Source organism: Gallinula chloropus, assembly GCF_964237585.1.
Source record: "Gallinula chloropus genome assembly, chromosome: Z".
NCBI lineage: Eukaryota > Metazoa > Chordata > Aves > Gruiformes > Rallidae > Gallinula > Gallinula chloropus.
In genome coordinates, this window is record NC_140089.1 from 22,506,313 (window position 1) to 22,522,109 (window position 15,797).

The following is a 15,797-nucleotide window of genomic DNA, read 5'->3' on the forward strand; positions in this document are numbered from 1 at the left end:
GGGGATATGACAAAAGAGACATTCCGAGCAGGTTGGTTGGTGGCAGCAAAGTGACCTACAACCTATGTACCCTTTTGTCTTGCTTATGAGTAAAGCCAGCCTGCTAGCTATTTTGTATTCTTGCAACAAAGCTATAACCTCTACTGTTACATGCTTACAGTCTGAATTTTATTTTCTAATCCTTGGAGGTCCCGTGCAAAAGATTGTCTCAGAGAAATGAGCATATAAGTGATACAGCACAAAGTTGTCTGTGTACAGGGATAGGCTGCAAATTGAAAAAACGAAATATGTTTAGTGCTGTCTTGTTGAGATGAAGCACACACAGTGACTTTAGCTTCTCCTCATATGGCATAGGCTTTATAGCCCCCGAAGCATCTCAGTAAATCTTATTGATAAAATTCCTCCATTTTATTAATATCTATCCTGTAGTGGTCAGAGAATCTGGGATACCACCTCACAAATGCTGACTAAAGGGGCCTAATAATTTCCTTCAACCTACAGATCAAGTACATCTTCCTTGGTGGCTGCCCATTTGGAGACTGGATATTAACATCCCTCTACTAAGGGAAATATCCCTCTACTAAGGGATATTTCTTGTGAGACAGGGAAATTACGTATAGCTATCACAGAATCACAGAACGTTAGGAGTTGGAAGGGACCTCAAAAGATCGTTTAGTCCAACCCCTCTGCCAGAGCAGGATCACCCAGACTAAATCACACAGGAATGTGTCCAGGCAGGTTCTGAATATCTCGAGAAGGAGACTCCACCTGTCTGAGCAGCCTGTCCCAGTGCTCCATCACCCTTACAGTGAAAAAGTTCCTCCTTATCTTCACATGGAACTTCCTATGCTCCAGCTTGCACCTGTTGCCCCTTGTCCTATCACTGCCCATCACTGAGAAGAGCCTGGCTCTGTCCTCCTGACTCTCGTCCTTGACATATTTACAAACATTAATACGGTCACCCCTCAGTCTTCTCCAAGCTGAACAGACCCAGCTCCCTCAGCCTTTCCTCATAAGGAAAGTGTTCCACTCCCTTAATCACCTTGGTGGCTCTGCACTAGACTCTTTCAAGGAGTTCTGTGTCATTGAACTGAGCCCAGAACTGGACACAATACTATCAACAACTGTCAGCATAACTGACTTAGAAATTACATACTGTCAGAAATACCAGTTCTGAAAATTAAGCATATTGACTATATTCAAAAAAACACATGTATTTCAGCAGCTTCGGTTTGTGCAAACAGGTATCCTTTCATCTCCTTCATGACTTTACACCCCCTGAGACCAAAATTTCAGATATATGTTGTTCAGCTGATCATTAGGGGTAGGATATATTTGATGTTATTTGTCTCCTACTTAAAAGTATGACAGATTAGTATGGTAAACTGATCTTTGTGATAAACTGCTAGTTGGTAACCTTCACAAAAGAGATGGTATTTATTGATATGTACTGATCTAACTTGTTTCAGGATCGCATAAAACCAAAAGGGAAACCAAAACCACACAGAAACCCTTTTTCTCTACTGAAATGGACATTAGGTGCAGTTTTCAAGCCTTGAAGTATATTCCAGCTCATGAAACTGAATGAAGAAGGTGGAGCATCATGCTGAATAACCATTTCCCAAGCCCTTATGTGTAAGTTTGTTGAAATGCACCCTTCATGGAAACAAATGTCAAGAAAAAGCGTGTGGCCAAAATTTGTAATGCTCTGACAAGTGCTGAAGAGATCCCTGCTAGTTTGAATAACATCTTGCCTTCAGAGCAGGTTTCACTATCCAACGTTTCAGGTCTTCCCAGAATTTTGCCCAAAGTAGTACATCCAGAAGCTGGAGCTCAGAAGAGACGACCGGGTACTGCAATAATATCAAAAGGGTCAGATTCTTCAAACATGTCCCAGAAACCACCCAATCGGCCCATCATCCCACCAAGAAGACCTCTCTTCAGGGTATGCTATATCTGTGGCAGAGAGTTTGGGTCACAGTCTATTTCTATACATGAACCCCAGTGCCTAGAGAAGTGGCATATTGAAAACAATCAGCTACCAAGGCATCTCAGAAGACCGGAGCCCAGGAAACCTGAGGTCCCCTCTGGTGGTTCCTGTGCGCTTACAGCTGAAAATGAGGCAGCTTGTCAGAGCGCTCAAGCCCAGCTCCTGCCCTGTGGAAACTGCGGCCGAACCTTCCTTCCTGACTCTCTCGTTGTGCACCAAAGGAGCTGCAGAGGAGGCAGCAGCAGTGTGGGGCTGTCAAGCTCTAGCCCCCGTAAATCTGGTAAAGGCCCAAGATCTGGGACTGGCCCAGCGCATGATGATCCATCGAAGACCCGTCAGCAAAAGAGTGGGGCTGCACCAGCCGCATCAGACAAGGTAAATTGGCAAGCACGTGCTGTATGAAAAGGTGTGGATGCAATTTGACGCCAGGCACTCCAGGGGAGATGGGATTCCCACTACATTGAAAATCACCTTCCTTCAGAAGGATCTTTTGACTCTGTGCAAATGTTTCTCTGCTGAATAGTAGGTACAGGAAAGGAGAATACCATGTGTGTAAGGGAAACTACCTATTCCTATTTATTTTGATTTTCCTCTCAAAAGGAAACCTCTCTGAGGTTTTCTGAGAGTTATGCCCCCCAAAGGGACCATTGTGTGCCATAGTTCCCTAGCAGATTCTCTTGGGTAGCTTAGGCAAGCTTTGAAAGTTATATGTTTTTAGCAGGTATTAGGTTTTTTCATTTAGGTAAGGTAGAATACAATGTTTCATTGTCCTGTAAGCACTCCAGTAATTTTCATTTTTTACCATTATTCTTAACCTTGGCATGAACATGAATTTACTGAGGACTACATGTTCAAAGACAGCAACTCAGTATAACAACAACAAAGTAAATAAGACTGCACATTTATTTCCACTGAATTTGATTCAAGATCCAAGAATAAAGAAGCTGATTCACATTATCCAAAAACTACACAAGGTTTTGGAAAATGGCACTTTTTTCCTGCATTTGTTTCTGCACAAGCTGTCTTTTGGCCAGGACTTTTGTAAAAAGATAGATGTCTAAATTTAGGCCCAGTGTCTAAAATAAAAGGCGCTTTTTTGCTTTTTTTTTTTTTCTTCCAATGGGGGCTGGATTCCTGATTGCCTACATGACTTTCGAAAATGGGATTTAGTTTTCTCAGTCACCAAAGGAATGCAGCACTATGCAGAGCATTTCTAAAAACATTTTAAAAGTCAAAGCATGCTGTATTTCAGTCTTCCAGACATTGACTGAAATGGAGGTAATAGCATTACCCTAACAAACATGAAAATAAAGACGGTATGAGTAATTTTTCTATTATCCTCTTTAAGGCCACTAGTTGATATTGGCAGCTTTGACCCACTCCTCGGGTCTTTTATCAATAGATTTCAAATAACCAACCCACAAACAGTCAAAGAACTCCACACAGGTGCATCTATAGCTACAGGAAGGAGATGTTCTTGTGTTACACTATATTGTACCATTTACCAAAGAACTGGTGTTGGTCCAAAGGTGAGGTTCAAGGAGAGGCATTGGCATGATGAAGAGATGTTTGTCCATCACACATAAATCTGTTTTGGGTTTTTTTTTAAAAAGGCGGGGGTGGGGGTGGAGGTGTTCCATGCTTAATATGTTGTAAAAAAGAGTTTAGAGTGTGGTTTGGCATTGAGAGTGACTCTGTAAAAATGTCTTGCACAACATATCTGCTCCCTGAGTGGACTCAGTCACATCTGCTGACTTGTTGAACAACAACATAATTACCACTTTTTACTTCTGTGAGCTCTCTAGACCCAGAATGAAATGTGTTCAGATCTGCTCTTCCTTCTGAACAAAAGGTTTCCTCATTTACTTCTAAGCAGTTACAGTTCATCTGTTGCAGCAGAGCTAATGAGGCTGCACAGTTTGCAGTTTGTAATTGACTCTGAAGGACTTTATTCGTAACAATGACTTTCAGGAAGGGATGATGGATTTTACCTCTCTGAGAGCCTTTATTTTATTATTTTTAGAGCTGTACTTTTGTACAGAAGTGCACTTTAAAGGCAGACATAGGATTAGAAAGAATGAAATATCCTGTAATCCCAGGGGTTGTGTGGGACTGGCAAACTGCTCTGAAGATGTTGTCAAAGGAAGCCTATTTCTCCATAGGTTTAGATTCTTTGTGTGACAATTCTCAGACTCCTGTTATAAGTCTTGAAAGGTCCACAACATTGAAGGGTGTTGAAAAGCCCTAAGCTCACAGAAGGACTGCAGATTCACTATGACCCTAGACAAGGTCTGGGTCTCCTCTACTGTCATCTTCTTTTTCCAACATATGGGTTTGATTTTGTTTACCTTACCAGCTACTCAGATGCTCATTAATTCTTTTAAAGTATAGCAGTACTGGAGTGAAATAGCCATCTGATTTGATCCTGGTGGGAAAGCATTTGGGGCGGTCTGTGTCTCACTTAAAAAGATCTATGCACTGTGCCCGTGAATTATTTAATTACCTGTTTAAAGTCCTGATTCAGCAAAACACCAGAGGGAAGGAATAACTGGGAAAACCAAAACAAAACAAAACAAAACCCCCCAAACTAAAAATATGTAAGTCTATTTAAGAACTGTAATACTGCATTTTAACTTTGCAACTGCAAGCATGTTTGCCTGCATGCCTCTGTCATGGAGCTCTGTGTATCACAGCAAGTGCAGGATCACCTAGACCTGTATCATTACTGCCAAACACTCAGTTTGGCATTAAATGCCTATAGAGCTGGAGGCCCAACAGCCTGTGTGTACCTTCTCTTCCACCAACTTTCCTTGTTCTCAGAATGCATGAACCCATGACTTAATCAAGTCTGTCTGTGTAAAACAAACAACAGATTTGTGCTTCAAGGATCACATCAGCTCAGAAAGTCTGTTTTGTCATTTGCTGCGATACCTCAGACAATGGAAGTGACTCCTGCAACTACTGAAACTCAGACTTACACCACAGCAGAGTGTGCTTTTTAAGTCTCTCATAGGCCTGCTGCATGTGAGCCTTAATGACTTGCTGTGAGTATACGTTACAGTTTTTTTGACAACAGATAACGCTGATCCTAAAATCCTATCAGATGTGTCACTAGCATCTGGTGCTGCCATCTGCTGTTTTCTTCTTACCGAGTTCACTACCTAAAAAAAAGATTTCAGTGATCTTACTTTACTGTACTGTAATGTATTTTAACATAGCATGTCTTGAAAACTCATGTAACAACAAGATGCTGATGCATTTTGTTCTAGCATAAAGTCATTTAGTCACTTGATAAAAGTAGAACTCCTTCAGATGCGGTGTAATTCTAATGAAGGTGGGAAGATAATGATATGCTTTCTTTGGTTCAGGTGCAAAAGTTTTGAACATCTTCTTGGGACAATAATGACAAATATATTTGCAAATACAGGAAGTTAGATGAGAATGGACAGTGAAGGATGGTGTGAATGAAACTTGCTGTTGTTGGGTATGATTGAGCTTTCTGCCTTTCTGCTTTTGCACTAGGGCCATGAACACTACACTTATGTATTTCTTTTAAAAGATAGCACATGGAGAATCAAATGGCTTATTCTAGTTTTTTCTTGGAGGATTCAAGCCTGTGACCAGAACTCTGGCCTAGAACAGGTGGCCTTCCCTCCTTCTATTAAAATACGTGGATAATTAAATAGAAAGGTGGGGATCTGTGCAGTACTGAATGATAAATATTTATGGAGAGGGTTTTGGGAGTCAGTCTTATTGGGTGTATTTAAAAAGAAATTAAAAGCCTTGTGCAGTATGAGAGGATTTGACCTCATGTAACACCCTAACAGCAGCCTGGGGCTAGCCTCAAGTAATGTCAGGTCTATTGAAAATACATAGTTGTGTAGTCCTCTGAGCTAAATAACTTCATTCATGGTCACACAGACATACTTAGCAGTCTTGGAGAAAAAAGAAAATACTGAGACACCAGAGGAAAGCCTAACTGCACTGTTAGGTATTTGTAGGTATTTTTATAATACCACGTATCCTCAGGAACAGACTTTCCCTACAACCCTTTTAAAAAGTGAAAAACAAAGCAGTGAGCAGACACTGCCACTGCCACTGGCCTGTGAGTAGTTTGGGTTGGAAAATTGTGGTAATTCCAAAAATAGTTTAGTTTCAAACTGCAGGCTTCCAGATGTGACATTTGGGATAGGCACACTCAGAAAAGAAAAAGAAATGAGGGATAAATATCATGAGCTGTAGAAATTCCAAATAAAGCTTATCATACCTTGGATTCCATAGTTAAGCAACAAAAACCCTGGTACTACTAACTGTGATGATACTGTCCTTCAGGTCTTATTTTTTAGCTTTTTAACATACGTTTATTTGCAGAGAAGGAGTTGTATATTTGATTTAGTCTGCGGTGGTGGATCAAATTTACTACATTTCTGGAAAAAAATATTCCATTCTTAGAGTGATCTGATTCCTTTTAATTCATTCTGGTCTCTGCTATTGTTTCTGTACCATATTTAATTGTGGAAGCTACAAAACAGAGACATTACTCCTTGAACAGATTTCCTAAACATTTTTTTTTTTTGTTGCCCAGTGGGATTTAGTTACAAATCAATACAAATGGATCACTTTGGAAAACAGATTCTCTATTCAGCTTCGGGCCTGGTTTTGCTCAGTCCCAGCAGAAACTGCACTTATAAATGCTCTGTTGGGATATGGAAGGATCACAGTCAGGGATCATTCAGTCTTTAGGTTACCAAAAAGACCCATCTCAGAACTGTGGGAATGTATCCAGATTGTGCTGGATGGAGATCAATAACTTTTGTCTTGCAGGTCTCTGGCATCAGTTCAATAGTAGGACATCACAACTACTTTAGAACAAGCGTAATAGATTTGAACAAACTTGTCAGAGATAAAAGACTATCGCCATTCACTGAGGAAAGGTCCCAAAGATAAAAAAGCTATTTGATTTTAACAACTATATTTCTGTGCATGTGTTAAATTTATTGGGAGCAATTAATTTTTAAGCGATTTTTTACCTGTCTCATATCAGAATGTTGAGTCTCCTTGAAGCAACAGATTTGCTTTTATCATAGTGACCCACATAGTGGAAATGATTGTAAGAGTGCAGGTTAAGTAAGTGTGATTTCCATTTGTACTAGGATTCCTTTTTTCCATTCTGGTAGGGTGTAAAGTGTTCCTACAAACTGAATATAAATCAAATTGCTTTCTTCCTAATTTGCAGCTAATAAATAATCTATTTGACTGAATGGCAGGAATGTAGCTAATGAAAAATGTGTTACCACTGGTTTTACACCTAGCATTTTTTTAGAAAACCATTTCTAAAATGCTGTAAGCATTCCTACAGAAAGCATGCACACAGAAATGAGTACCCAGACCTCAAGAGTTTATACTATAGAATGCTTCTCTAAAGCTCTCCAGAGTCTACAAAGAAACATACACTGCCTTCATAAGGCTCTGCAATTGGACCCAGTCATATCTCCAAATCAGACAATGTCTACCTCAAGAGCTGAAGTAAGAAAGTAACCAAAAAATTAATAATGAAAAATTAGAGGGAATCCATGAAACAGATGTTGCTATAATCAGCTATGAATAGAAAGCAGGTTTTATATATATACATATATATAAAGAATAAATATATAATGCCTTGTTATCAAAGATGGCTATGGAAATTTCATTTGAAAGTTAAGAGGACGAAAATGTCCTTGGAAAGACTTTCTTTGGATAAGTTATATTTCAATTGACTGTGAGAACTTTCCAGACAAAGTCAAACTTTTCCCAGCAAAAATACACTTCGTAGAGTAGTATTTCTTCATGTAATTGAGTTTACATGTGTGATACAGGAAAGAAAGCTTATGCAGATTGTTCACTAATGACATTTTCAGACTGTAGCATAAATGCAAGAAGAGCTGCCCAGAATTTCTTGAATACATTGATGGGCTGACAGAGAGTCAGAAATACTGGAACAGGTTACGCTTTGTCTTACACAGCAGCAGAGGAAAAAATGAAAGTCCCATCTCTCTTGTTTGAGTGAGAAAGGTTTCCTGTGTTTGGTCTTGGCATGGCTGTTCCTCTACCTTTAGGAGGGCAAGGAATAGCTCATCTTTTACTGGTATTTGCAGTCAGGAGTGCAGGAAGTGCTGGCAGTTGTGAGACACATCAGTGTGCCTCAGAGCCATCTCTGCAGTACGTTCTTAGGCTACTCCTGGAGCAGGGCTGGTATTGACACGACGCCTAGCCCAGAACATGCCTAAGGACACAGTCAGGTCCATAATCTGCAATACCACAGTAATTATATATTTTCCAAGCTCAGAATATGTATTTGTGGGGTTTGGGGTTGAGCAATTTTTTTTCTTCCATTGAGCTGTTTTTCTCTGCAAACAAAAGCAGATCTGAAGTGAGGAAACAACAACTTGCCTGGAGTCCAGTTCTGCCCTTGCTGCATCACTGGCAAAGTTCACACTGAGGCCTTTGGGATAGACAAGCAACAGTTCCTTCTTTCCCCCCCCAAGTCCTGACCTACCCTGGATTGGTTTTAATCCTTCAAGGCCAGTAAATCCACCCGCCATCCCATCTGTGGCAGAAGTAATGCAGGGATAAGGGCCAGAATCACAGGCTTGGGACAGCTGCCCTCACTGTCCAACTCAAGAGACATTCTAAGGCTGGACATAGAGGTCTAGCTGTGTTCTACCTGGACGTGGGGTCTTTCTGCTACTGCACTACACACTGGCAGTTCATCTGAGGAAGGTTTTGTTGCTGCTGTCCATGCAACTTAGCAGGGCTTCAGTATTTAAGATGGACGCTGTGCTGCAGCAATCTGACCAAGCAGAGGACTTAAGAATCAGCATTTCCATAAACTTGATAGTGTGAAAATAAAAAGGCTAAAACCTACATAGCTAAGTATTAATTAGGTAATATGCATTAATTTTCAGCCCAGTAGCTGAAGAAGGTCCCTACCTGTTCCAGGTGGCCAGTCAATGGGGTAATATTGCTTCAAGACTGAATTCAGGCAAAACAAAACTGAAAGTTGCAGTTCCATAGATATGCATAAGTTTCTTTATATACATGATTGTTTCAATCCAAAGTAGTGCCGAGAACAATATTTTTTATTCTTCACAATGGTTATTTACAGGCACAAGTGACAAGGCGTCCACCAGCAGTGCTTTGTTACATATGTGGCCGTGAGTACGGAACAAAATCTATTAGTATCCATGAGCCACAATGCCTGAAAAAATGGCACCAGGAGAATGACATGCTACCCAAGCACTTGAGAAGGCCAGAGCCCAAAAAGCCTGAAGTCAGTCCCTTACAAGGTAAGCTACAGACTGAATGAAGAGATGGGGGAAGGGGGAGGAGTGGGGAGGAAGTGGGAGGAAAGGAAAATAGTTTACTTTGCAAGTACTCCTTTCTCCATTTTACTCTGAAGAGAAGGTAGCCATCACAGCTCGTTCTAAGCTTTTTGTGCTGCATCCATGAGAAGTAAGAGTAGGCATTGCCTGGTAGGATATACCTCCTGGGACAGTCCTCTTCCTGAGTCAGTATGTTCTGAATCAAAACAAAGATTAGTAACCTGCTTGACACTGACGACTTTCAGTGCTGTAGAAAGGTGTATTTTAAAATGAGCAAGAGCATCCGAGATAACTGTGCAGACTTGACACATAATGTCATCAAAATAAAATACCCTTCAGGCAACATAGGGATAGATAATTCAGCCAGGTTATACACCTATAGCATCAGTTGTAAAAAAGCCTGACATTAGCACTTAGCAGTAGTAAATAGTGAGTGGCCTCAAAAATAAGTGGTACAATAAAAAATACGATTTTAGATGTGCAATGACTGGTGGAAATTGAGGTGCCTATAGCATATGTTGTAGTTTTAGGTTTTCAGTAAAATATAGATAAAATTACAGTACCTTATACAATGAACTTCCATGTTATAGGATGTTGTTGATCCCTTTTTATTTACAAGCCTTAGAAGCTTTCTTTGTAAGACATTAAAAACACAGTGGGGAAAAAATACACGCATTATAAACTGAACTTTTTATTTCTGCCAGTTTTGTGTGTTTGTCCTGTGAGTTCTGTTTTGAAAGATCCCTGGATCCCACTTCTTTAAGTCAGTGAAAACTGACGATCCCCAGCATCTGACAGAACTGGGCTCCCATGTGTATCCCAGGGGTGTGTGCTCACTGTAGGACCAAAAAGAAATTTTATCTGTGCTTTGCCTGGAAGCTGCTCCCACATCTTCCCCATTCCCACATAAAGTTATTTCACCATTTCATCTGGATGCTTTCCTTGGCCATGCCAGCTGCTCAGAGCTACTTTGGGCCAAGTTTGGACCACTTGCTCACAGGCAGTTAATTCTCCCCCCCCCCTTTTTTTTTTTTATATTCACTGTAATTTCCCGCAGCTTCTCCCAGTGTCTGGAAAAGTAGACAAATTCTCCTACAACTCACTGTGAAAGAGTCATACACTAGATCAGTTTACAGCAGTACAAAGAAATATGTCCCCAGAAGACAGACACAGAAGAGAGCAGGATCACTGAGAATACTAACCAGCTGTTCAAAATAATAATAATCACAGCTCAAATAATATCAAACCAGGACTTGGTTAACAGATGCCAAGCAGCAGAGTTGAATCTACAGTAAAAGATAGGTTCAAAAGACATTTTCATTGTAGTTAACAACAAAAAGAGTTCTTTTTCTTGTTAAGCTTTTTTTAATTATTGCATGTTGTGTGGTTAAAAAAAAGATGGAGAAAATGAGAATTCCATCTGAAAGGAAAGGATGTGAAAGAACAAATCAGGTTATTTTGAAATGCGCTATTCTTATTTTGAGGGAGTGGAAGCAGAGCGACAACCACTCTTTGAGAGAACAATCCAGCAGAAGGGTCCCAGATATGAATCAGAAAATTGTCTCATTTATGCAATGAGTCATATCAGGCGCCACGCATCTCCTGTGAGGTGGTGTGTGCCCATGGTTCCCCAGGGGGCACTGACCTCCTTCCAGCATCTGTCCCTAAATGCCTGCTGATGCAAGTCTGATCAGTTCTGTAGCTTGAGCTAAAACTGTTGTTCCCCCTGCAGTTGCCTCATGCTCCTGGCCTCGAGAAAATAATCTCAGTGTTGAGCTTTTTCCGTAAGGTTTACTCTAGATCATCTGGTAAATGCTATAACTGACCTTGAGACCACATGCACGTACTGCATGTCTCTCAGTTTCTCACCTTAGGGAGGAGGGGTTACCTCTGTTGTTGAATGGAACAGACGATGTTCAAAAAAAGCTCAGAAATATTAACTGCTTACATAAAACTTTTTATAACTTACATAAATCTCTTTCTGAAAACTCAAGTGTCACGGGAAGACAACCGCTGCCCTGATTACACAGTGTTTTGTTTGTGGAATGCCTAACACATGCCTGCAAGGAGAAAGTCATCTCTTTCTCTCTCTTTCTTTTTTTTTTTTTTTATTTTCAATAAACTTTCCAAAGTACAGAAAATACACATTCATTTCCTGCAAGCTAAGGGGATATTTGTCTCAGCCAAGAAAAGAAACACTACTTGGGTGCTCTTCTAACAAAAAGAACATTAGGAACAGGCATATTAAGAGATCTAAGGCTTATTGTGGTTATGTGAACCATTGGATATGAATCATATTAAAACTGTATGGGCCTTTAATGAAGAGCTCTATCATGTGCCAGTGACAGAAACCATGGAGTATTTTTAAATGCAGAAATCCTTTTCTTTTAAAAAGTGTCTGGTATTAACAGTTCAAAAACAAAATAAGTTTTTTAGTCCTTTTCTGTACTGCCATACCTTTTGAGGAGGGTGACGCAAAAACATCTTCAAATCAAGCCAGGTAGAATTTTTTATGCATTCACTTCAAATGTAAACTCTTAAGATCTAAATCCAGGTATTAAGCAACCTACCTGGCTTTTTTGGAAATCAGTTTGAAACAACACTATGTAAAAGTCCCTTTCAAGATGAAAGTAAACAAGACTTTTTTTACACTCAAATAAAATCTTGAAAATACATCTGATGTGAGTGTTTGAGGAATGCTCCTGAGCTTTCAGACCAGTCACTCTTCCCGCAGTGGAAAATAACTGAGGGTAAGACTGGTTTAGTATTTAGATGACAATAGATGCATCAGTGCAATGACCTCACTGGAAGTTGTGGCTTAAAAGAACAGTAGGTTCTGTCTGTAAGGTTTTGGGCTTACCTAAGCTTTACTCCACTTGGCAAAACTTGCATAGACTTCAACAGGAAGAAAATTGGACCCCTTGTTCAGAGCAGTACAAAGAGCATATTCTCAAGTATGATATGCTCCCGCCCATTGCCATGGTCAGATAACACATGCTCATTAAACAGAACTTGAAGTAAAGCCAAAAAGTGAAATTTGCTGATAATAGTATGTATGCAAAGATGTTAATAATTAGCTGAGAATGCATATCATAACACACAGCATGATGTTTTCTCTGTGCTCTCATACAATACAAAATGATCCAGTTTGAAGTTAATTTAATTCAACCCCTGGGACAAAAAGCAGAGGCTTTTTTATGTATTTTTTACTCTTTTGCTTCTTTCTTTTCTTTCTTTTTTCATTTTCAAAAGCAATATGGTTTGGTTAAACTGAAAGGCTCAGTCAACAGGTATTTCCTGAAAATATTTTCCATGAAGAGTTGAATGTGGGTCTCCAGAATGAAAGCTGATACGTTTTCTTTTTTTTTTTCCTTTTTTTTTTTTTTTTTATTTTCCAGCCAAAGGTTTCTATGATCTTGATTCTTTAAATGAGGCTGCCTGGATCAGTGCCCAGAACCAGCTAGTTCCATGTGATATTTGTGGGCGTACTTTTCTTCCAGACAGACTGATTGTCCACCAGAAGTCCTGTAAACCAAAGTCTGCAATGTGAAGTGGATGTAACACACACACATACATATGCATGCATGCTCACCTCCTCCCCCTCCCCATATGCTTGAATACACACACATGCACCCATACCTTTCACCCAACCTATGAGAGAAATAAAATCCAGCTGGAGAACCATGAGCATCAAAACTGCAGCATGTCCTCAGATTACATGATCCAAAAACCTCCAGAGTAAAACTGTAGTGTAAGGCCAAATATAGTGATTTTGGTTTTAGCCCAGCAGTAGCAAAAATGATCTCTCATTTCTGTCAGTCAGGTAGCATCACCTTGCAACCACAATTTGAGAGGGATGGTATATAAATACTTGAAAGCAATGTTAGGTCTCATCTTCCTTCTCCTGCTTGCTTTGGTGCAGGAGAACCCAAGTGAAGAATCCTGGCAGGTTGCTTTCTGAATTGCTGTGCTGCCTTCCTCTCTTTTACTCAAATGTGAGATGTCCTTCAGCCACACACCTTTCACAGCCTTTCAGATTTATCTATCCAGACCTTTGAAAGACGTTGTGCCTCTTGCATGCTTTGCTAATTCTAAAGAGCATGTTTGTTTCTTTATATTCAACGAAGGACAGAAGGAAATGACCAACATTGTTAAGAGGTCTTTCACTGCAGAGACCCCAAGAGAGTATGCCACAGAGGTCTAACTCATGGTCTTTCAACAGATCTGTTAGACTGGGAGAGGTGGTATAATGTCAGAAGCTGTCTTGTCTGCAGGGACATTGGCTACATGTCCCTTCCTCTGTTTCAGAAACTGAAACTTCAGACAACCTTTTGCAAATGAGAATTTCAATGAGGAGTAACTCATTGACTGAAAGTAAAGCCAGAGTGAAGTTGATCAGGAAAATTAAGTCTTTGACAATTTTGGTTCCCCTCTAGTCTAGTTAGTGTAAGGACCTCCAGCTGAACTTCACTAATAAGACAAATAAAGTAGGTCCTTTGGATTTGTTGATTTGGGGATTTGTGTGTGTGTGTGTCCACGTGTGTGTTCCCTTGTCCGTCTTTGTCACAAGACTACTCATTGACTCCCACTCGGAGCTTAAATCTATGGAACACTCATGAGTGCAGCTCATGAAGCTCTTGTGAAACAAGTGAAACATTCCCATGTAAAGGGATCCAGCCATAGTGTGGAAGCAGAGACCGATTTTAGAAAGCATCTCAGAGCACCACCCTTCATGGACCATGTGTTGCTTAAGAATGATACTGACCATGTGATTTATTGCAGCTCAATAAATGGATCATGCCCAAGAATTTACAAGTTAGAGGAGCACATCTTTGTCATTAACTTGGTAAAAAACATCATATTTTTATGTCAAACCAAAACAAGTATGGTTTGCCAGATGTCTTCCATAAAATACCACACTGCCCTCTGTGCCAAATGTGACCGTAATAGAGTGCCAGTGTGGGCAAGAAAGGTAGGTATTACACAAGAAAGGAGTGAGAAAGTGTTTGAATGTGCTATATTTCAAAAAATGCTATTATGCTATGTAGCAGAACCAATGCCAAAATACATCATTGAGTAGGTTAAACAAATGAAGGAATTAATACTCACTTTAACAAGGTACAACAGAGAGCACTTTCAGTATTATATTGCAAACTCTGAAGTGTTTTATTAAGCAGTCAGTGAGGTTATTTGAAAGGTATGACCAAATCCAATATAAATCCTTAAAACCAGCCACGTAGGCTTTCTGATAGCACAAAAGAAAGTGTACCTCATGCATGTTTTCACCTGCAGGCTTAAAGGTCTGGAGCTTGCTGTTACGTATTGTGCGACCAATGTGACTTTTCTGAGAGCATTCACACTTACTGTTGTACTTCAGATGAAGTGGATGTCTTCATAAACACTAAAATGAAATATAGGTACCAGCAACTTTTCTTTTCCAGGCTATCAAGCTGTGTGATTTGTGGTATCAGTGAAATAAGAAGTAATATCATTGTTCTGTTATTAGAGGAACACTCCTGGCTCCAGCCCTGGAGGGCTGTGAATTCAAACTGGGAGAGGTACCAGCATTCTTTGGTGAAAATAATTTCCAAAACAATCAATGGCACCTCAGCAACCCTTTCATCTTCAGAATGGGAATTGTATTGTCTGAAGATAGATATCTTCAGAAGTCAAAGGTTCAGTTGCTGTTCTACAATGCAAAGCCCTGTAAAGCCTGCAGATCTGTCCTTGTTAGTGTCTCCAGTGTAAGGAGGGTCACTGGTGGAGCTGAACTAGTGCCATCCCTCCTCCTTTTGGCTGGGAGGAGGCATGTGGCTTCAGGCAACAACAACGGGGGCACTGGTCTGTAATTGCTATGCTGGCTCCTAGGAGCTGTTGTCAGGCAATTTCAAGACCCTGGAGGCTGTTGTAATTCACATCAAGTGCCAGCCTACTGAAAAGCCTCTTGGTAATTGAGGATTATGGATGTAATGCAATCCCACTTTTCTGTCCCTTCTTCCTCTCCTTGGAATCCTCTTCCTCTTCTATGACCCTCTGCCTTTTGTCAGATATGATAAGCATTTTTTGGCTACATCTGCCTCACTGAGTCATCAAGCTTCATTATGAGTCACTTTAAGACTGTTTAAGACTGTTTTGAAGAAGCTAAACAGCCTTTGCAGAGTCATTACAGTCTTTGGCATTAAGAATATAGCCCTGCTTTTGGGTGGGATTCAGATGTCAGAGTCCCTGTGTCACTCTGAAAGTTGGACTCTGGTTCCTAATGGCTTAAGATCTGTCAGAAATTTCACCCATAGCAGTTTTTCTGTGTTTCATTCTCAGCTCTACTCTTGTCTATTTTTTTATTTTCTGAATTATTATCCCAACAAGCAATAAAATCTGCCTGATGAGCTGAGCGGAGTGTTTATAAACATCACAAGAGTACTGATAATAACTGTGCTTTCAGTGTG

The 15,797-nt window shown here is 40.2% G+C and overlaps 1 protein-coding gene across 1 annotated transcript; it reads left to right on the forward strand.

The window, feature by feature from the left end:
• Positions 1–1,660: 1,660 nt before the first annotated feature.
• ZNF475 (zinc finger protein 475) lies at positions 1,661–12,901 on the forward strand (the record flags this gene model as incomplete). Its single annotated transcript, XM_084278386.1, has 3 exons — positions 1,661–2,365; positions 9,135–9,315; positions 12,750–12,901. The coding sequence occupies 3 exons, from the start codon at positions 1,661–1,663 to the stop codon at positions 12,899–12,901; spliced, it is 1,038 nt and encodes a 345-aa protein (XP_084134512.1).
• Positions 12,902–15,797: the final 2,896 nt, after the last annotated feature.